The following is a 22,282-nucleotide window of genomic DNA, read 5'->3' as shown; positions in this document are numbered from 1 at the left end:
ACTTGGTTAACATAATGCTAACACCTTCCTCATACAATTTTGATTGCCACTTTCAATACTATATTTCAAATAGGAAAGTTCCTTTATGGAACCTGCTTAGTAGATATTTTGCTTTATTTATGTGATTCAATTTAGCATTATTTACTTATAATATGTACATTTAGATTGTATGATCAAAATATGTATGCTCTTGCAATTAATTTGTTAAAATTTTTCTGATTGATTTAACTTGTAACCTGAACTAAATTGTTAATAAAACTCTTAAGGTTTGAACACCAAACTCTCTGTCATTCTCGAGAGCCACATTGGTTTCCCCATACTTAAAATGCATTGCCGATGTTAGCTCCTTTCATAAACTTCAAGTCATCAGACAAAGGTCCATACGACCAGTGGGATATTCTCTTTGAGGGTTTTACCAAGAGATTGAGATTGAAGGAAATCCAATCCATCAACTTGTAGGATAGCATTTCTTGTCACTGAGGTTTAGGGAGCTACAATATTCTAGAAATAGATCCATAGCAAGCCTGAGTCCAGTCCATGTCCCTATAATTCATAGCTGAATTTGGAAGTTCAGTAGTGTTTCTGTGGTTCTAAGGGTGGCCGCGGTGGCTGAGGAGTGAGTATAAATAGGTTTGAGCATCACAATTTGGATATGTTAAGCTTGCGGTATTTTGGAGACATTGCATGTTCCGCATTGTAGCAATGTATTTGGGTTGATTGTGTCAATGGATACTCGCTTAATGTTGATCACTTGAACTTGATATCCGGCTCTTCCCAGTCCAAGATCCAGGGATAAATAAGAAGAATACTGTGGGTTAAGTTTTGTGGTGTCAGTCCGTGAGGTGCCGTCAACCGCATAATTAAGACAGGGACTTGTAACTGATTAATTGCAAGTAATAGTGAATAGTGTTGGTAAATTCTGTTGCACAGAGGAGAACCCACATTAGTCAAGGTGATTTCCTACTGGTCAATATGTTCACTTGTGTGTGTACTAATGTTGGAAGGCACTCGTCTCTGTATAACCCTCTTGAGTGAGTGATAACTTTGAACTTCCTTAGAGGAGCAGATTAGTTATTTATTAATTGTGCTTGCTCGGTGTTGTTGTTAAAATTAATTTGAACAAAATGATTGCGAAGGAGGAAAATCTGCTTCACGGTGCTGTTGGCCACATCATCAGGTACCATGTTGGTCAATTGGTTTAGATGACGCACTGGTATTGGTTGTTGTGTTTTCAGGTTTTGTGCAGTGACAGAGTTGTGTTAAGAGCACCCGGCTAAGATTGGATATTAGTAATACCACATATTATATTGTGGTTTGACAAAAAACAGCCGCTTGTTTGAATTCACTGTTAATTCCCTAAATTGCTATAAATTCCTGCAAAAATGAAATGTTTTAGGGAGCTAAGAGATTTGATGGGAGTGAAGTGAACGTTCCTGTCTGAGAGGGCAAGAAAGCTCCACCGGAAGGTATGCCAGGTCATTATAAGGCTATAAATCTCAGACTTCACACATGTATTTGGTTCAAACAATGTAACAAGCTCACTCAGAAAGAAGGGTCCTTGCAGTTTCTCAGATATGATACCTTCACTATAAATATAATTGAAAATCTGAGACAGGTGTTATATGAATCGAAACCCCAACCTAGACTAGCACAATGTGAAGCTTTGAATGCTTGGGAGAGTGCTGAACATGCAAAAGAGAAAGAATAATTTCAGAACTGTGTGAAAAAGGCAGTTCATAGTTGGGTAGATGCTAAATAGGATGCAGAACAGCAAATGTGGAGAAGGGATATGATTGAAAGAGTTAGTTTGTACTCTGTACTGCCAAACAAAAATCCAAGAAGAAGAAAGTTCCGGGAGAGAAAGATAATGAGACTCTGTATAAGTTTGATACTGACAGAGATTCTAGTGACAAATTCTTGGAGGACTTACTGTCCTAAGAACCACTTCCTTATCACGTTTTCCAGCCCACTGTTGCTGGTGGTGCTGCTGGTAAAGTGACCAAGATGTCACTCAGATAGGAGGGCTTTCCCCGAAAGCCATCAGTTGGGAACATTCCGGCACCAACAGCTATTGTTAAGACTGTCCCTTCTTCTACTGTCCCAGTTGTACCCATTCATGGAGTAACAACCTCTGTTAGAGCAACCCATTCACTGACTGTCCTCGCTGTAACTGCCCAATGCTGTAGCTCTGATACCTGTAGTATTTGAAGTGGCTTCTCGAATGCATACTTCTGATATTACTCCTACTATACAGAATTTGAAAGTGGCAATTTGGGAATCTCAACCTGTTTGCAAGATCTTTAGGAAAAGGTGGGACGCTATTGTTTCTGACTCCAGTTGATGAAGCTGCCACAGGATTATTGGACTTTGGAGTGGTACCCCAATTGTTTATGGAGTACCCAGTAAGTAGAGAGGTTAAAGAGGCTGAAAACAAAGTGGTGGTTCAGACAAGTGTGAGACCCCTAGACATTTCCAGATTGAGGGTAGAGTTAGAAAAGCTCATTACAGGAAACTTTGATCTTACCCATGTGGACATGTATCAAGAGAATATATATTTGAGTGTAGATGCTAACCACCGTGTGGTGCAAGCATGTGAGAAATTAACAGAATTGGCAAGTGAATATGGTATAGAGTATAGACCTTTCTAGAAGTAAGACTTTACAGAGGAGCTTTCAAACTCAGTTAGATGACAAAGCAACTGTGAACATGAGGGCTTCGGAATTAAGTTACATGTTAAGGAAATAACTTGTTGCCTATAGACCTGGAGAAGCTTAGATAAACTAAGGGACAGGTGGTCCGGAAAAAGAAAGAAAAGAATAGAAAGGTGGAAGCTGGGATAACAATAAAAATACCCCCTGCCCCGCCAGATAGAACTATTGCTAAGACTTACCATTTGAGATAGGTATATGAAGGGAATTTGTGCCTTGGAGCTGAGGGAACTGGCAACATTTACAAATCAGTTTCCAAAATTGAGGGAGAGTCCTGATTCGTGGTACACTCAGGTTGACTGATTAGAAAGTTTTGTGAGAAGATTCTAATACATTTTTCGACATTGTGGTTCTTAGTGATTTGTGGGCTGAATGTAAGTTGGCGGGTACAGTGGCCAATGCTGAATCTCAGAGAATGGCATGGAGCAATGCTATAGTGATGGGGAAGTATAACCGTGTGATAAATTTCTTCAAAAGATAGGTCCAACAAAAGGAGATTGACTGGTTGAAGATTAATCAAACTGCTCATACAGCAAAGGAGTCACTGCATGCTGATTCTGAGCATATGATGCAAGTGTTCAGACAACATATCGGTGCCGATAATCCAGAAAGGAGTGATAGGAGCAAATGTGTGTTGTAGTTTGTTTCCAGATTCCATCCATAGGTTAGCTTACATAATTAACAGAATATGATTCTGTTGGCAAAGTAGGCCTTTTGGACAAGATACTTTGATATGCGAAGTATTGTAGTGATGAACAAGAAATGAAACAGAAAAGGCTTAAGGAAAAGTTCATGTTGGGCCAAGCTAGGCTTGCAGAGACAGAGTTTCAGTGTTGGATACCAAGGTAGAGGACAAAGGATGCAAGGTGGAAATGGTCTTCCAAAAGGTAGAGGTTGTGGTGTTACAATTGACCGAGTACAGGGATATATGTGTGGACATTGAAGCAGTTCAATCCTTGTCATTATTGTAAAAAGTTAAGCTATTGAAAACGGGAGCATCGACAGAACCCCAACCAAATGCCCGGTGATGTCCAAATGCAAATTGTAAATCCTATGCAGATGCAAAATGCACTAAATGCAGAGAAACCAGCACCCTACCATGTCTCAAGCCCCATTGATGCAACTTCCTCAAGCACTGATGCGACAGCAGAATACGGAGAGTCTGAGGTTCAATGTGAATCAGGTTCTGAAAGCTAATCAGAACCATTCTGCAAATGAAGCTATTTACCAGCAGTTCCCTGTCTATGAAGCTTCGGATGGTTATGGTTCTGATCAATCACAGGTACGATACTTGAGGGGGAGAAAGATTGAATATTTGGCAGTGCGGGAGGTACAGCAGAATGGTCCATTCACAGGTGAGATGAATGGCTACCCAGTGCTCTTTTCACTAAATGCTGGTGCTACCCATTCTGACTATTAGAACAGGGGAAGTTCAGAACCTACAACTCTTGGGAAGACAGATCCAGGTTTCAGGTTTTGCAAACGAAGAGATCCTTTATTCATGTGTCAGACAAGGTCCCAATTAAGATAGGTTCCTTTGAAAAATATTATCAAGTTGTGATATGTGATTGCAGTCCAGTCAAATTTTTAGGACGCGATTTACTGTGCAAGCTAAAATGCGCAATTTACGGTGCACCAAGAGGCGTTGAGTTCCGGGGCCATGATGAAGATGTTGATTTTAAATAGCTAAACAGGGGACAGCTGTAGGAAGGTAGGATCTTTCTGCATAGTTACCCCCATATTTTGCCTGGTGCTGTGTTGGTTTTTGACTAGTCTGGCTGGGTTCCTGCTAATCAGGACCCCAGTCTATCTGCTTTCTCCCTAAACTGTTATGTTATGTACTTAGGTACACTCCAGATTGGATACTGGGGTACCCTTGTCAGTTCCTAGTATATGGTACCCATGGCATAGGTACCCCAGAGGCCTCCCATGGGCTGAAGCGTGTATTATGCCACCCATGAGAGTCCATGCAGAATGGAACCTACTGGCCTGCCATTGCAGCCTGTGTAAGTTGGTGCATGCACCACTTACTTAAGAAATAGGTTTTCTATATCTAATGGTCACTACACTTAAAACCTATAAGTCACCCCTATAGCAGGCCTTAACAATCTTGAAGGCAGGGTGCTTGGTTCTCAGTGGGAGGGTGCCACTGAATGAGCAGGACACCCCTGCAGCCTACGAGTGGCTGAAAGTAACCCTATCGTGTTTGGTGTCAGACATTGTGGAATCATACCCCTACACCCGTAACCGGTGTGGGAGATATGATTCCACCCCTCAGAAACAAGCTTTGTGAGGTCCCTGGTGTTTCCAGTACCAGCCTTCTAGTCCCGGGCAGCCCAAAATGGTTGCTGCTGACCAGAGACACATTTCTGCCCCCCGCTGCTGAGCTAAGTGTGAGCAGGGGAAGGCAGAACAATAGGCATCCTGTCACAGTGAGGTGTGACCACCTCTTAGACAGGATTTAGTGTATTAGGCCTGAGTGGGTGCACTTGCCAGTGACCGAAAATCTGCATGAGGGGCACATTTGGTGTCCCCCTGCATAGTCCAGTTCAAACCAGTTGTGGGAGCTCCTGCTCTGGTGCGGAACTGGACAAACGACATGGGAGTAACCTCCCCCTGTCCAAACCCTGCCCTGGGAGGGTCCCTTGAATCTGTCCAACCCTCTCCTGTGGTTACAACAGGGCTTACCTGGCTGTAGGACCCTAGGTTCGATGTGGACAAGATTCTGATCAAGAAACCACTGACCTTCGATTGTCTGGACAGTCTGGACTTCGCTGGAATTCGTTTGGGTGAGACTTTGTCTCCCTCTCTGTCCAAAGCATCGTCTGTGCCCGTGCACCATACAGGCTCTGTGTAGGACCTGTGGAGCATCAAGGACAACTGAAGATATCTCCCTTGGAGTGAAGGAGTCACTCCCCTGCAACTGCAGGCACCACATCTCAACTTACCGGTCTGCTGTTCCTGAGCTCCCAGAGACTCTGAAGTCTCCAGCAACACAGGAGGGGGGTTTCCAAGTCCCTTGAGGTCTGAGCTGCATTCTCACCAAGTTTGAGGCCAGAATCCCTTGTGGGGGCTGCAATACTTGTACCCCTGTGCAGTGCACACTTTTGCAAGTACATATGCTTGTTGGTGTTTCCAAAACAAGTGCACTGGGCTCCGAGTAGCCCCAACTCTGGCACCATTTCCACCAAAGAGCTCCGGCCTCCTCGCACTGAGTGCTTTGCAAAACTGCTCAAGGTCCCCTCATGACTCCTGTGCCTCCGGCTGTGGGTCCTCTTGAGGATCAACTTTGCTTTTCGTGAGCTCCCTTTGTTGCTCCAGAGTTGCCCTGACTCCCCTTTGTTTGGTGAGTCTCTTGGATCTTGCTGATCCGAACCATAACCTTTTTCGACCTTCTGCGTCGGTTGCAGATGCTAAGGCTTGTTGGTGCTCCCACCGGACACCGACCCCTCAGTACTCAACATCCTTCGTGGGGCAGCTCGTATCTGGCTCCTGTTCATCCTCAACGTATCCTGGTCCCGGTGGCTGCAGAGTCAAGAACCCCCTCAACGCACCTGAAGCACCCAACATCGGGGGGCATTTGTCTCCTGAGCCCCTGGTCACTCCTGAGTGACACAGACTCTGTCCCCTCTGCTTTCAGATACTCTTCACCAAGAATCCACCTTTGGATTCCGATGGACATTTTTCTTCTTACCAGCAGTGGCTCTTCTTCGAAGTCTTCCATAGAGCTCGACGGCGGTTTCTGACGGCACTTCAGACCTATGCACCCGGTTTCCCTAGGATAGGTAACTCTGGTACTATGGTATCCATGGAAGGGGTGGCTCTCCGTACTCCTAATTTCCACTGGGTTTCTTCGAAGTCCACTTAGAAGAGGCCTTAACCTTTAAAACATCAACCGCGACTCTCCCATAGAATTGTACGTAGCACGCGGTTGTGTTCCCACACTGCACCCGTCCTCTGTGGGGTCCCTACTTACTCACCTTGGGTGGTTCCTTGGGGTCCCAGCAATTCTACATCCACTAGACACCGTGTAGAGGGTACTGTGTAGTACTTAAAGAGTGTCATGATCACTAAGCTATAATCCCTAAACCCTAAATTGCAACAAAGCAGCAAGATCCACTTCCCCCGGTACACTTGATAAAATGGACAGAAAATCAGAACATGATCAATAGATTCTATCACCTGGGAACAGAAGGGGCAAAACACATATGACTCTGGAAAGGTATGGTGCCATTTAACTGTAACTTGTCAGAGTGGCAGGGTCCCAAACTGGAATTTCTTGTACATTGCTTTGGCAAGGGGGTGGGGGGGAGGGGGTTTCGATGTCATCTAGGCAGCCTTCTATGATGTAGACATATTTAAACTTAAGAAGGCTGCACCTTCTCATTCCTAAGAGTCGAGGCATCAAAATAATGCCAGTGAAGCCCCTTAAGTATTGTTTTCGAAATGCCACAATCAGCCTCAGGTGTAGACCAAAGTTTCCTGCATCCTATCTTAATCAGCTGGCATTTTATAAACCTGAACCACAGGATTCTAGAAGCCCTGGGTAACTTCATTACCTCTTCCAAGGCCAACCGGTGTGGCATGAGTTCTGGGGACTCCCAGGCCCTCCACCAATACAATACTGGTCTAAGGCCCACTTATTAGTAGGAGGCCTGTGGACCACGTCTAACTGGAAGGGAATAAGTGGAGTGCTGGCAGGGAGACCATAACCTTCCTCAACGATTCTCTCGGTACATGGTCGAATGCACACCAAAGGTCCACAAAGACCAAATATAAATGTCCTACCCACAGCATAACGTGTTTCCAGTATATTAATCGAAGGCGAAACACATGATCATTGCTGTTAAAAATGTTGCTGAAGCCAGCTTGTAAGGGAGTCAGCAGGTCCATGTCTTCCATCCAAGTTTGCAGTCTATCCAACACCATCTGACAAACATATTTCAGGGAACTGTCCATCAGGCTTACAACTACAAGCCTGTAATTGGAGGGGAGTGCCCTCGAGCTCTTTTTTTTTTTTTTTAAATACAGGATTATCTCAGCCCAGGTTCATGATGAAGGCATAGGGGCAACTCCTAATATAGCACTAAAATATAAAACAAAAGAGGGGCACCAGATGTCATTGTCTGCCTTAAATAGATCCCTGGGGATTTTGCCTAGGAAAGGAGCTATATTAGGAGTAGTCCAACCAACTGCTTTATCAATTTCAATGGCAGAAATTGGCCTAACATCTAGAGTGTCTGACCTAGACCCAGGATCTCCCAAGGAGATACCTGCTATAGTGGTGCCCTCTCTTGGAACCAGACCCTCTGCATAGAAAGAGATATCAGTTGTACAGCTGTCCCTCCCAGGACCAAGTATTCCACCTGAATCACCCTCAGAGTGATACACACCTGTGACAGCTGAATACAGCTTGGAAAATTGTTCAACCCAATCAGCTTCGGAAATGTTCCTATCCATCAGAAAAATAGCCACCAATCCCCTATTAGCAAGAATTCACCCAGAATGAGCAGTGACCCTTCCCTTTAACCACTAAAAATGTGACACTTAGCACAGTGGCTTTGTAGGATGAACTAGCTTCATGAATTAATTTCCTGTTCTCTTTCTTGATAGCTTGAGTTAGGGTGTGCCTTCCAATGCTTCATTATTTGGTGTACCATGATGCCAAGTTTGCGCTCTTTGGGATGGACCTAGACTCAACCAAGAATAGGTTCTTAAGGGAGGAAAACAGGGAGTTATGGATAACTCACCAGGAATACAGAGTGCAAGAAGCTTACTCACACATCCCGCACAGCTTCCAAACCAGAAGCAACCACCACATAAATCCGTTTCTGGATTGCCAGAGAGTCAGCCATGGAACTCCATTTTAGCCTATGACAAAATGTAGTAGGTACGAGCCTCCTGTCGAAGGGTTCAGTGAAGGAACTTGAGATAGTGGAACCCAGGTATCTCAGTGTCAAATCTAAGATATTATGGTCACCATCCTGTTGGGGAGGACTCCTGCATTTCAATCAATATTGACCAGAATCTGACATGCAACAAAATGTAACCTATGCAGCGGGTGCTGCCCTGACGATTAAAGGAGTGCTTTCCTTCTTTATTAGATAATGCTCTCCTGTTACAAGCTTGAAGGCCATTGTTCAAGGTAAAGGCATTCAACTGTAAAGAAGCAACTGTCCACTTTGTGATGGGGAGGGGAGGCGAGAGCACAGGAACTAACCATGCTTCATCCTCCTCTCCAATCAAGAAATCAGAATCAGTGCTGAGCGGTTCAAAGTTACAATTAAAATCTCCTGCTACAATTTTTAAATAACCAGAAGGAAGAGTCATCAGATGGGCAGTATTCATATAAAAATTTGGTAGATAAAATTTTCTACCCCATGCCTATTGTAAACATTATATGTACAAAAAAAGCCACCAGAAGGGAAGCAAAGAGTGACACACAAGACATCTGGGGAGTCCAAGTCAATAACTTTGGCTGTACGCAACATGGTAGTTTTAATCCAAATGGCAAGACATCCAGTAGGGCGGCCTTTCCCTGTAGAAATCACAGCAATATTTGTCAGGAAACTTGCACCAATCTGGACAGGATAATTTGCTCAGAATGCCTGCAAGATTCCGCGAGACAGGGGCGTTAAAGAGCTGGTGCCCAAGATGGCCCCACTAATGCAAGGTTCTTGCAGCCCGGGGTCACAATCTGGCATTATCCTGCCTCATCTGAACTCATCAAACCTTAATTCAACACCACCCACAACACAGACACTTACAGACAATCACGGGTGCATGCCCTTGCAATTCTGGAGAAAAACAGCGCAGAATAACTGCAGTAACCTACTTATTGCATTCCAGGTTACTGCCATACCATGGTTCATGCTGAAGAGAGACAAGGCTCAGGGATTCTCAGCCACAATCACAATCCAGGGGGAGACAGATCATCCTCCCATGGACCAGAACAGCGAGGCTGCTGCATAGGGCAGATCACTGCACATTGTGTGCAGGTCTATGAATGCCACCCTTGATCGACTGGTCATAGCTGAGGATTGGAGGCTGCTCCACCTGAGGAGGGGTGGTGTTGGTACCCCACATGACACACAAAGTGGCTGCTGTTGGGCCTCGGAGGACTTTTTGCACAAGTAACAAGGAGACAAGATGGCACAATCACTGGTTGAAGCTCAAGCTGGTAGGTTTTCGTTGCAGCTGAGAGGGGTGTCGAGCTTCAGGCTGGGACTGTGAAGCATGGGGCCTGGGGATTCTGCCTGCTGTGTGCTGGGCACTGCTGGGCCCTACGGGCCTCTGAAGTAGCTGGTGAAGGCAACACACTGGTTCCCTCTTGCGGGGGGACTCTGCACGAGAACTGGCTTGTCACGTTGTGGGCGGGGTTGAAGTTATGCCTGCAGGCCACACGCATACACTGAGCCCCCCCGTGCACCTGAATTTAAGAGCTGTTGGCCACCTGGAGGATACACTCCATTGCACACTATACTGCATTTCCCACCAACGCAGGGGACAGCCTGCTTCTTATTGCATGGGGTAGGGTGGCTACTGGCATTTTCAGATGTGCAGTCGACTAATGGCAGACACCCAGCACCTAAGCTGCCACATTGCAGCCTCCTACATGTGTAAATGTGGCCGGTGGACTTCCAGCCTAATTAAGCGCACTGCACGTGCCTGCTCAGCACCACTCTGTGTGTACTTTTCACAACTGGCACAGGATTCTGGGACTACAAAATGGCACTCTGTTAGTTGGGACCTAGTCTTGACAAAACGGGAGGCCTGGAAACTGCTGCTGTGGACCGAGGCCGCTTGTGCCCCTCTGGCAGGATTGTGGTGTTGAGGTGAGACTGGGTCATTGCAGTGCCTCAGGAGAAATCTAATCTGTCCTTCTGACTCAGTGGATGCCCTGGTCATTGAGAGACTCCACACACTTCTACCACTGTCCATACCTTCTACCACATACTCTTAACATCACATGAGACACTCTGCATGTCACAACTGAGGCCCCAGGGGTGGCCTGTGGGCACCTTCTTCACTGCACATATCCGACCTGTGCAATATCCCATTGCTTCTTGGGGGCACATTACAGCCCGCCCCACAGGCTCTCTATCATAGAGTAAAATCATGGGCTAAACAGATGGGAGACAGACCAAATTGCAGTTTGATGCTTGGATGTACAATCAAATCCCAAGCGACTGCTCAGACCAACTAGTGAAAAAAACTCATCTGCAGAGGGCCTAGTGATGCAGTAGGCATGTAGACACTACTGATAGCCATGCAGCAAAACCTTACATTAATAGAAAGGAAAACAGACACTGTGCATAATAGAATGGAATCCATCACACATAAAATGGAGAAACAAGATGGTCCACTCACAAAGACAGAACAAAGTCTGTCCACAGTGGAAGACACAGTATCAACTCGCAGTGACCAACTGCTCAACATGGAGAAAGTGCTCAAGCTCATTTCAGCCCAAAATGAAGACTTAGATGAGAGATCTAGTAAGATCAATTTACGGATATTGAGGGTCCTGGAATCTCCCAATACTGGTAAAATGGACGGCTTTGTTGAATGACTCCTTAGCACCATTTTTGGCATGGACTCCATCTCTAAATGTATTGAGGGTGCTCATCATGCACTACTGACCCGTCCTCCTCCTGGCGATCCTGAGAGACCAATCATCACCAGACCACTCAACTATCGCGATCTGGACAGTGCCCTATGCCTCACAAGGGAAAAGTGGACCTCACAGTTCAACAGAAACTGAATGACCATATAGTCCAACGTCTCCTTTGCAGTGCAAGAAGCGCTAAGAAAATTTGCACCCATCGAACAGAAGTTGTGGCTTGTTGCCCTCCCCTATGCAATGGTATATCCAGATTGCCTTTGCATGTACTGCCAGGGGAAAAAACACTTCTTTACGATTGTAATAGGCTGCAGACTTCATGCATCAGAACCCGCATATGCACTTCCCCTATTAAACCTCCTCCCATCTCCTTCAGATCCTCGTCACCAATGTCATAATAGGGCTGAATCTAGAACCTGCACACCACGAGGGGTACTTTACCTGAGCAAACGTTTTCTGGCATTCTACGCAGCAACCCTATACACTCACCTACTCCCTGCTGACGAGAGGCAACTACCTCGAAACACGTGTCCAGAGATGGCTAACGCAACGCTTACTTTCACTCAAGACTTGGGCAGAGGCGTACCCGCCGACGCGGACTACATGGACCACAACGCTTTGGGGTAACACGCTGGTAGGACGAGCGGAGTGCGGCCAATTAGATTTATGTTAATATTCAGGCTCCTTCGAACCGGTGGAGCTGACGAGCTCATGGATACGCACCTGCGCACCACGAGGGGTACTTTACCTGAGCAAACGTTTTCTGGCAGTCTACGCAGCAACCCTATACACTCACCTACTCCCTGCTGACGAGAGGCAACTACCTCGAAACACGTGTCCAGGGATGGCTAACGCGACACTTACTTTCACTCAAGACTTGGGCAGAGGCGTACCCGCCGACGCTGACTACATGGACCACAACGCTTTGGGGTAACACGCTGGTAGGACGAGCAGAGTGCGGCCAATTAGATTTATGTTAATATTCAGGCTCCTTCGAGCCGGTGGAGCTGACGAGCTCATGGATACGCACCTGCGCGCCACGAGGGGTACTTTACCTGAGCAAACGTTTTCTGGCAGTCTACGCAGCAACCCTATACACTCACCTACTCCCTGCTGACGAGAGGCAACTACCTCGAAACACGTGTCCAGGGATGGCTAACGCAACACTTACTTTCACTCAAGACTTGGACAGAGGCGTACCCGCCGACGCTGACTACATGGACCACAATGCTTTGGGGTAACACGCTGGTAGGACGAGCAGAGTGCGGCCAATTAGATTTATGTTAATATTCAGGCTCCTTCGAGCCGGTGGAGCTGACGAGCTCATGGATACGCACCTGCGCGCCACGAGGGGTACTTTACCTGAGCAAACGTTTTCTGGCAGTCTACCAGCAACCCTATACACTCACCTACTCCCTGCTGACGAGAGGCAACTACCTCGAAACACGTGTCCAGGGATGGCTAACGCAACACTTACTTTCACTCAAGACTTGGGCAGAGGCGTACCCGCCGACGCTGACTACATGGACCACAACGCTTTGGGGTAACACGCTGGTAGGACGAGCAGAGTGCGGCCAATTAGATTTATGTTAATATTCAGGCTCCTTCGAGCCGATGGAGCTGACGAGCTCATGGATACGCACCTGCGCGCCACGAGGGGTACTTTACCTGAGCAAACGTTTTCTGGCAGTCTACGCAGCAACCCTATACACTCACCTACTCCCTGCTGACGAGAGGCAACTACCTCGAAACACGTGTCCAGGGATGGCTAACGCAACACTTACTTTCACTCAAGACTTGGGCAGAGGCGTACCCGCCGACGCTGACTACATGGACCACAACACTTTGGGGTAACACGCTGGTAGGACGAGCAGAGTGCGGCCAATTAGATTTATGTTAATATTCAGGCTCCTTCGAGCCGGTGGAGCTGACGAGCTCATAGATACGCACCTGCGCGCCACGAGGGGTACTTTACCTGAGCAAACGTTTTCTGGCAGTCTACGCAGCAACCCTATACACTCACCTACTCCCTGCTGACGAGAGGCAACTACCTCGAAACACGTGTCCAGGGATGGCTAACGCAACACTTACTTTCACTCAAGACTTGGGCAGAGGCGCACCCGCCGACGCTGACTACATGGACCACAACGCTTTGGGATAACACGCTGGTAGGACGAGCAGAGTGCGGCAAATTAGATTTATGATTCTAGAACCTTGATGAAGCTGTCATCCTGCTACCAAATCTTCCTCAATGGCACCGCCTGAACATCATATGGTCCCTTGAGAGGCATTATTGCCTCACCTCCTAGTCAATCACGGGAACCATCAACTACACCATTTCGGTATTAATTTCTTCTGGCTCTCTGCCTACCCTACTCCTAATTTACTGTGAGGAGCCACCACAGATGATCAATAATCCCCCTCGTACACATGAGGAAGAATCTGTCTGGCTCTCTGGAGAACCTCCTCAGGATACCCCAATTCAATCAATAGATATACACCTTGTTCGCCACACTCTCTCCTCTAATTAGCCTAGTAAGGCAACGCTCACATTCTCTGTTTATTCACAGCTCTCCACTCTCTCTACCTTTCTCTTCACTCTATACTATTTCTCTTCTAATTCACTCTCCTACGGTGCACAATGGAGACATCCTCATCAGAATGCTACTGTGTTTACTATAAAATTTATAAGTGTATTTGAGGTTGTTTGGTAGGGATATGCATCCCTGGGGTGGATTGGGGCACCAGTGTAAGTGGAGGGGGGAAATGGAACTGTGTGACAAGTTATACTGTGCACATTGAATCATTTTCTCTATGCCACACTATTCTCAACTAACATTTTTCATCTTTCTCGTGTGACGCAACAAGCTCATCCTTACACACCAACCTAAAATGGGCAATGGTGCTACATTACAAACTAATACCCCACATACCACATATCTGCTCAACCTGCAATGTCAGGGGGCTAGATAATCTGCATAAGCGCAGACACATACTGGCCTATTTAGATAGACACAAGATTCACATTGCCCTATTACAAGAAACTCACTTAATAGAATCCACCAAGACTACAGGGTGGACCTCCCTTAGGCAATTCTTCTCATACTCCTTAAATGCAAGTGGCACAGTTTTCCTCATTCACAAAGAGGTGCTATAAATCCAACAAGGCACATTGAATGATACTCAAGATTGATATTCACTGATGTGGAGCAGATTGGCCCCAACAGCTGTCACCGTAATCAATTGTGATGGACCTAAAACCGATGACTCCACTTTCTTTGATTGGTGGTGAGGACAAATTGCAGACAAAGGTCCATCCCACATTCTATGGGGGTTGACTTTAATGTTGCCCTGAACGCATATACTGTTCGATCACACTCCCCTGCCACCTACCATAGCACTGCAGGGCTCCGCGTATGGGACATTATGGAAGATCATGAGCTACTGGATGCATGGATGATGCTACACTCATCTGATAAAGAGGGAACCTGCTATTCATAGGTATACAACAGTGTGTTATGTTATGTTATGAGTTTGTAAAGCGCGACAGCTGCCCCAGCAAAGAGGCGTCCCGGCGCTGAACAGCAGAGAAATGGTCACGCATGGAAGGGCACAGGAAGGCCTACAGAGAGGGGAAAAGAAAAGTTTTAATGGCTTTCCTGAATTGGAGGTAATTAGTGAGCCCCCGAATGTGGGACGGCAAAGAATTCCAAAGGATGGCAGCTCTGTTTCGAAAAGAACGACCTCCGGCGCAAACCCTTCTCACGCGGGGGATCTCTACCAGGCATTGTCCCATGGAACAGAGCAAACATGTGGGGGTGTAGGGTAAAAATAGGTCGGTCAAGATTTGTGGAGATGCCAATTTCAGGATTTTGAAGGCTATACACAGTGCCTTAAACTCGATTTGCCTAGCCGCAGGCAACCAGTGGAGACGGCGAATGGCGGTTGTCACTGAGCAGGCTCTGCGCAGACCGAGGAGAGATCTTACGGCTGCATTCTGGACTCTCTGTAGCCTTTGTATTTCTGACTTGTTAAGTCCCAGATACAATGAACTGGCGTAGTCGAGTCTTGACATGATCAGAGCCTGGATGATGATCTGCCTCGTCGGGGCATCAAAGAAGCCAGAATGGGTTTGAGTCCGCGCAACAGACCAAGGCAGGTTCCCGCCACCTTTTTGGTTTGAGTCTGAAAGTTAAGTGAAGCATCCATCCAAACCCCTAGGTTCTTCACTGCAGGCTTAGGAACATGGGCAGTGCCTAGACTCTTTGGCCACCATTGCTCATTCCAACGGTCATGGTTCCCTCCCACCAACAACACCTCCGACTTGTTGGCATTCATTTGGAGACAGTTGGTGGTCATCCACTCGGCGACTGCCACTCGATCGCCCTGAAATTTCATGTCATCACGATTAAACTACTGGCTTATCGCCAGGGAGTTAGGACCCTGGTAGCACAAAGTCCTTCACCTAACACAAACATACTCTTATCACTCTCCTGTCCTAATGGTGTTGCCCCTCATCCCCTGCCCCAGCACGTACATTATGGCAGCTTTCTCCCACGTTACTCCTGGATACCCCGTTTGACAAGGAGCTGTGACAGGAAATTGCTGATTTCTTTTCTAGGAACGCAGACTCAGTAGCTGCTGTGAGCACAGTGTGGCAGCTTTTCAAAGTTAGGATCTGTGGTATATGCCTGACCAAAAGTAGGGGAGTGTTGAATTCTCTGAGAGATCAATTGGGCAAGCTGGAGAGGGAGTTGAAAGACCTTGAGGCCAGATTGGCCGATTCTGAGGATCCTGTTCACATAAAAATATAAGAACTACTCTGACTGAATTTCAAGAGATTGTGGAAAGGGAATGCCTCTACTGCAGTAGATATGCCAGCACAAGAGCATATGGAGAGGGTGAACATCCAGGGAATACACTGGCCACTATGACATAGAAGCCACTCTCTGCCAATGAAATCCTTGAGGTGCGGGGCGAAGATAGGACACTGCTTAGAGGCACTCCAGATATTTTATGCACATTTTTCCTATTCTGTGGCTCCCTATATACGTCCCACAGATCGAAAACACCCATATATCAATGTTTACCTAGATGAGGTAGCACTCGGTTGGTTAAATGGCACCCACTAAAACCTCCTTGCAGCAGAAATCGAGAAAGATGAGATCAGAGGAGCTATCATGCAGCTACAATTCAGTGAGGACTCTGGGTCTGATTGCCTGCCTGCGGACTCTTATAAAGTGTATGTCAGCACATTGCTTACCATCCTAAAGTCCATGTACCAGGGGGCAAGGAAGAATGGCCTACTCCCACCATTATTGCACCTCTTAAACCAGGGATGGCTCCTCTGCTATAGTGGAGGAGTGTGGCCCCACTGCTGAAAGACAGCAGACAAAAGTAAAAAAAATACGACAACAAAACTTCATTGTCATTTTATTTTCACTTCCAAATGCGGAGTCTAGGGGGGCGGGGTCATGTTACAGCAACACACAGAATGGAGGGTAGGAGTGGTAGGCACTGAAAGTGCGCATGTCGGTTTGGCCGGCAGTCTTAGGACAGCCAAACCAAAATGCGCACTTTGATATCTCCAGGCTGTACCTTGGAGATGTCATCAGTGCTCAGGGGTAAAGGCTCCCAGTCCCTGTTGGAGCCTAAAACCGGCCCGCTCAATCTCTGCACTTCTTTCATGCTGAGAGTAATAGCGTGAGAGTAGTGCTGGGATTGCATGGGGAGTCTGGGAGCCTGTGCTCATAGTGATTGCAGTGCCGGAAACTGAGGAGCAGCGTGGCATGGGAGCTGAAGATCGGGTCTTGTGTGGTGAAAGGTAAATACACATTTCTTTATTTTTTTATTTTTTCCCCCGCGCTGCCCCCAACACTTCAGACTAGCAGCAGCCACTGCTGAGGTAAACCGGAGAAACCCCTGACAGCTGTGAATCCTACAAGCCACTGTAGTTCATCACTGCAAGGCTAAACTTTTGACAAAAATATATATATATTTTTTTATAAATCTTTTTATTAAACATTCATCGACATCCGACATATAATACAGAGGAATCACTTACATCATATTCAGAGGCAAAAGGAAAAAACTGTTAACACCTTTTGTGCCAGAGCATCATGTGTACGGACTACGGAGTAGAGGGGTCGACTATGTCAACGTTAAGCGGAGGGCTGTAGATATGGCCACGGTAGGAGTTCCACGAGTTCCATATTTTAGACCACTTTCGGGGACATCCTCGGCAGTGTAAACTGTCTTTTCCCTATACATACACCAGTCAAGGTCTTCCTTCCAAGCCTCCACTGCCGGTGGCTGCACCGCCCCCCACAGTTGTGCAATGTTTCTCTTTGCCTGCATAAGCCCCAGTGTGACCCACTGTGTATGGTAGTTATTTAGGTCCGTGGGTTCCCATACATTTAGGAGGCATCTACGTGCTTCGGGATGGATGACAATAGAGAGCACTTCGCTTAGTATTGTATGAATACTACGCCAGTATGCCTGTATGTATTTGCACTCCCAAAGGATGTGGAGGAATGTTCCTTCCTGGCCACATTGTCTCCTGCAATCTCCACTGTCTACCCTACCCATATGAACCAGATTAGGTCCTGTGATGTAGACTCTATGGAGGATTTTGAGTTGATTTAGTCGTAGTCTGTCCGAAATTGCTACTACTCTTGGTGACGACACAGCTTCTTGCCAGTCCTCATCATCCAACTCAATTCCATCCCTCGCCCATTTCACACGTAGCGGTCCAAGGGGGTCTGCCATATTGTTGATTAGTTTTTTATAAGTCAGTGATATGGTTTTCTCAGGCAGGTGTCCGTCCAGTCATTTATCTTCCAGCGGCGAGGATTCTGGAGGGGAAGAGCCGTCTGGGAAGTGAGAAGCCAGTGCGTGTCGGCCAGCTGATGTTGTTGCTGCAAGGAAGCAAAGGTTTCACTTTACCCTTTTCCCACATGTCTCTGACCTGAGATATCCCAATGAGGTCCCATTTATCGAAACCTTTTGATTTCCATAAGTTGCCTAATAATTCAGAGTCCCACAGTGGGGTCGCCACAGTCAGCTTTCACTCCCAGCCCAGAGCTTTATTTGCGGCATGCCAGACGCTAACCGAGTGATCAGTCGGTCCAGTCAAGGGGTACCTTTTGGGCTTGGAATAGAGTGCCCTGTTGTAATTACTGCCCGGTAGGATACATTTATCCATGGCATAGCCAGGATCACCAGGCCGACCATAGGTGCCCTGATTGATGGCTGCTAGATGGGCCGCCCAATAATATTGCTTAATGTCAGGGAGGCTAAGCCCCCTGTCGTACAAATTTAGAGTGAGCTTGGTCAACGCTATGCGGGGTTTTCCATCCCACAACAGATTCCTCTGGAGGCCCTCGATCTCTCTAAAGTATTGTGCTGGGACAGGGTCCAAAGTATTCTGCAAGACGTAGAGAAAACGGGGCAGCGACATCATCTTAAAGAGGGCCGCTTTGCCCAGCAATGAGAGTGGGAGAGCTTTCCAGCTGGCTGTGTCACGTTTTAGTCTCTGCAGCGGTGGTAGAAGGTTCTTGGTATAGCAGAGTTTGGAGTCTAGCGTAACATAGATACCCAGATATTTGAAGCCCACAGTGTTAATATGGATTGGGCAGCCCCTCGGGAGGGAGGGTGGTAAGCCTTTGAGGACATATAGGAGGGACTTAGACCAATTAATGGAGAAACCAGAATATCTACCAAAGATTGCCATAATGTCTAGGACACACACCAATGATTTCTTCGGAGAGGCAAGGACCAGAAGGATATCATCAGCGTACAAGGAGATACGGTCTTCCCAGTCTGGAGGCCATCGCAGACCTCGTATCCCCAGATCCTGGCGACTCCAGGCCGCAAGTGGTTCAAGGGCGAGGGCGAACAGGAGGTGGGAAAGGGGGCAGCACTGTCGGGTACCTCGACTCAAAGTGAATTTGACTGATTTCTTGTTATTGACTACAACTGGCGCTTGGGGTTTAGAGTATAGAATCCGTACCCACTGAATTAATTCCGGGCCAAATCCCAGCTTCGTAAGTACAGCAAAGAGATAGGGCCATTCGATCGTGTCAAATGCCATGGTTGCATCTAGTGAAACAACCACTGCCTCCTCTTGAATGGTATCAATTCTTCCTAGCACTCCATGCAGTCTGCGTAGGTTCAGCGCCGTATTGTGGTGTGGCATAAAGACAGAGTGGTCAGGATGGACTAGGTTTCCAATTACTTTGACCAAGTGAGTTACCAGGAGTTTGGCCAGGATTTTGGGTTCTGCGTTGAGTAATGAGATCAGCCTATACGAGGCACAGTTGGTTTTGAGTTTACCCTCCTTGTGAATAGTGATCAATGTGGCCAATCTCTGATCATGCGGCAGATTTCCCAACTCTATGCTCTCCCCGAACATGGTCTTCAGATACGGGGCTAGTTTGTCGGGCTGCAGCTTGTAGAGTTCAATAGGCAGACCATTTGGGCCTAAGGCCTTGCCGGAGCGCAGTGATCTAATAGCTTGCGCTATTTCTTCATTAGTTAATGCACTGTCTAAGAAGTGCCGGTCTTCTTCCGAAAAGACTGGGAGCGCAGTGTCCCGTAATAGCTCATGGGAATCGTCTTCGGAGTATAGCACACTTGTAGTGTATACTGCCTCATAGTACGTGGCAAAGTGATTCGCGATTTCTTGAGGGTCGGTGGTAAATGTGGTGTCTGCACCTACCAGTGTTGCCTCCAAGCGTCTCGCCCATTCCTTTTTGTCGAGCCAGGCGATCAGCTTACCCTCTTTGTCCCCTTGGTTGTATATTCTGCCCAACTTTTCCCTACTTAGGGCTTTGGCCCTGTCTATAGCTAGCGCTTTGTACTCCTCCTGCTTGAGGCGCAAAGTGCGTAGTTTCTCTCGCGTTACCCCAGTCTCCAGGTCCCTTTCAAGTCTAACTATTTCTGCCTCAGTAGCTGCAATCTCTTTCTGTCTTTCTTTCTTCGAGCCAGCGATGAACGACAGTGCTTGTCCCCGAATTACTGACTTGAACACTTCCCATAGGGTTTGGGGAGATTTTACTGAGCCCTCATTCCCTTGGAAGTAGTCGTCTATGGCTTTTAATATTGCTTTTCGGATTCCCGGGACTCAGAGATACCATGGATTAATTGGGGCAACCCTCCCCACTTGAGTTTGGCCGAGGACTACGTGAACCCACACGGTGGAGTGGTCCGAGATTCCCCTTGCTAAGTGTTTGACTTCGCGGATGTGAGCTGCTTGAGAAGCCGGGATCAGGATGTAATCAATGTGGGAGAGACTGTGGTGAGCTCCGGAGTGAAAAGTGTGTTGGATTGACTCTGGGTGTTGCAACCTCCACCCATCAACCAGTCCCAATGCATCGAGAAAGTCAGGCAGCCACCTGTTAGAGGAACTGAGTTTGCATGGAGGGTGTCTGTCTAAAGTGCCCGAAGCCACTGAGTTGAAATCCCCCCCCGACTACCAGGAGACCCTCTGGCAAGGAAGAGAAGGAGAGTGCCCAAATCCGTAAATGTAGCATGTTGGAGACCAGGGACACATAGACCGACAGGAGTGTGAGCGTGTAACCCTCCCAAGCACCTGTGACTCCCACATACCTGCCTCTGTCGTCCATCCAGGTTGAGCTCACGGCTAAAGGGAAGGAAGTTTTCACCATTATGCCTACTTCCCGTGAACTAGTTGTGAACCCTGCATGTGCTATCAAGTGGAATCCCCACTTATTGAGTGCCTTACAGGAGTTGCCCACGAGGTGCGTCTCCTGGAACAGAATAACATCTGGGGCGTGGCGCTTGATGTGTTGCAATACAATACTACGCTTGATTTTGTCCCTAAGTCCATTAACATTCCAGCTCAGTAGTTTAATGCCTTTGTCCAATTGTGTACTCATTGGGGTCATAGTAAAGTCCATGTTCTTCTGTGTGATTGTCAGATTCTACCGTCGATGCATTTGGAATAACATAAAACAATGATAACACCCCAACCCATCTCCCCCGACCCCAATCCCCCCTTCTCCCCCCTCTCATTGAGAAAAACAAGAAAAACAATAAAGGAAGAACTCCCGCTACTGTCCCTTCCCTCCCTGCAACCCTGCTGTTTCGGCTCACAACTACCCACATCCCCAACTAGCAGAGCGCCTGTCGCCCCAATGAACTTGTTAACTGTTACAGGGGTTGTGGAATGACACCACCTACAGCTCCCCAGAGCCTAACTCAGCCCCCATTAGGAAAGAGGCATTCTTACATATTATTGGTCCCGTAGTGTCTAAAGTACCTGGTGGCTGCTACACCCCAAAGAAGAACAGGTGATATATACATTACGGAGTGTTACAACGAGTCTCAGGGTCCATTCTCTGATGGAAGGAGTTCAGTCTCCACCGGTCACAGAGGTTGCTGGGCTCATGGATTTCGATCGCCAGGATCTCAGGCTTCTCTTGTCTGGTTGTGCTCCGCCATCCTGGGAGCTCAGCGGACTCACGCGTCAATCCCTCCATCCACTCCTGTTTAATTGTCATGTCTTCCGTGTAGGTCCTTCATCCAGCCATTGTTGCACGTCCATGGGGTTGGTGAAGAACTCTATCATCACTTTGAGTTTTGCTGGGTAGAACATCATGTATTTGACGCCTCTGTCTCAGCACACGCTTCACTCCGTTGAAGGTACGGCGTTCCTGTTGGACCTTGAGGGTAAAGTCCGGAAAGAACCTGATGGTGACATTCTCGTATCTGAGGTCCCCATGTATGTGTGCCGCTTGTAGTATTGCATCCCGATCTCTATAGTTGAGGATTTTAGCAATGATAGTCCTTGGGGCTGCCCCTGGTTTTGGTGGGGGGATTGGGGCCCTGTGTAACCGCTCCACTGTGAAGAAGGCAGAGAGTCTTTTAGGGTTGAGATGGTTTAGTATTAGATCTTCGAGGAAGAGATCCACACTTGACCCCTCTGCCCCTT

The 22,282-nt window shown here is 47.2% G+C and overlaps 1 protein-coding gene across 1 annotated transcript in view; it reads right to left on the bottom strand.

The window, feature by feature from the left end:
- Positions 1 to 22,282, bottom strand: part of LOC146860897 (uncharacterized) — a 1,545,865-nt gene that overhangs the window by 51,811 nt on the left and 1,471,772 nt on the right. Inside the window, exon 38 of the mRNA XM_085646178.1 lies at positions 18,508 to 20,433. Within this exon, the coding sequence (XP_085502304.1) occupies positions 18,508 to 20,433 (1,926 nt within the window). The remainder of the gene's footprint in view (positions 1 to 18,507; positions 20,434 to 22,282) is intronic.

Source organism: Triturus cristatus, chromosome 3_1 (genome assembly GCF_964204655.1).
Source record: "Triturus cristatus chromosome 3_1, aTriCri1.1, whole genome shotgun sequence".
Taxonomy (NCBI): domain Eukaryota; kingdom Metazoa; phylum Chordata; class Amphibia; order Caudata; family Salamandridae; genus Triturus; species Triturus cristatus.
Note: the sequence above shows the minus strand (reverse complement) of the source record. Positions and strands in the feature narration are given on the sequence as shown.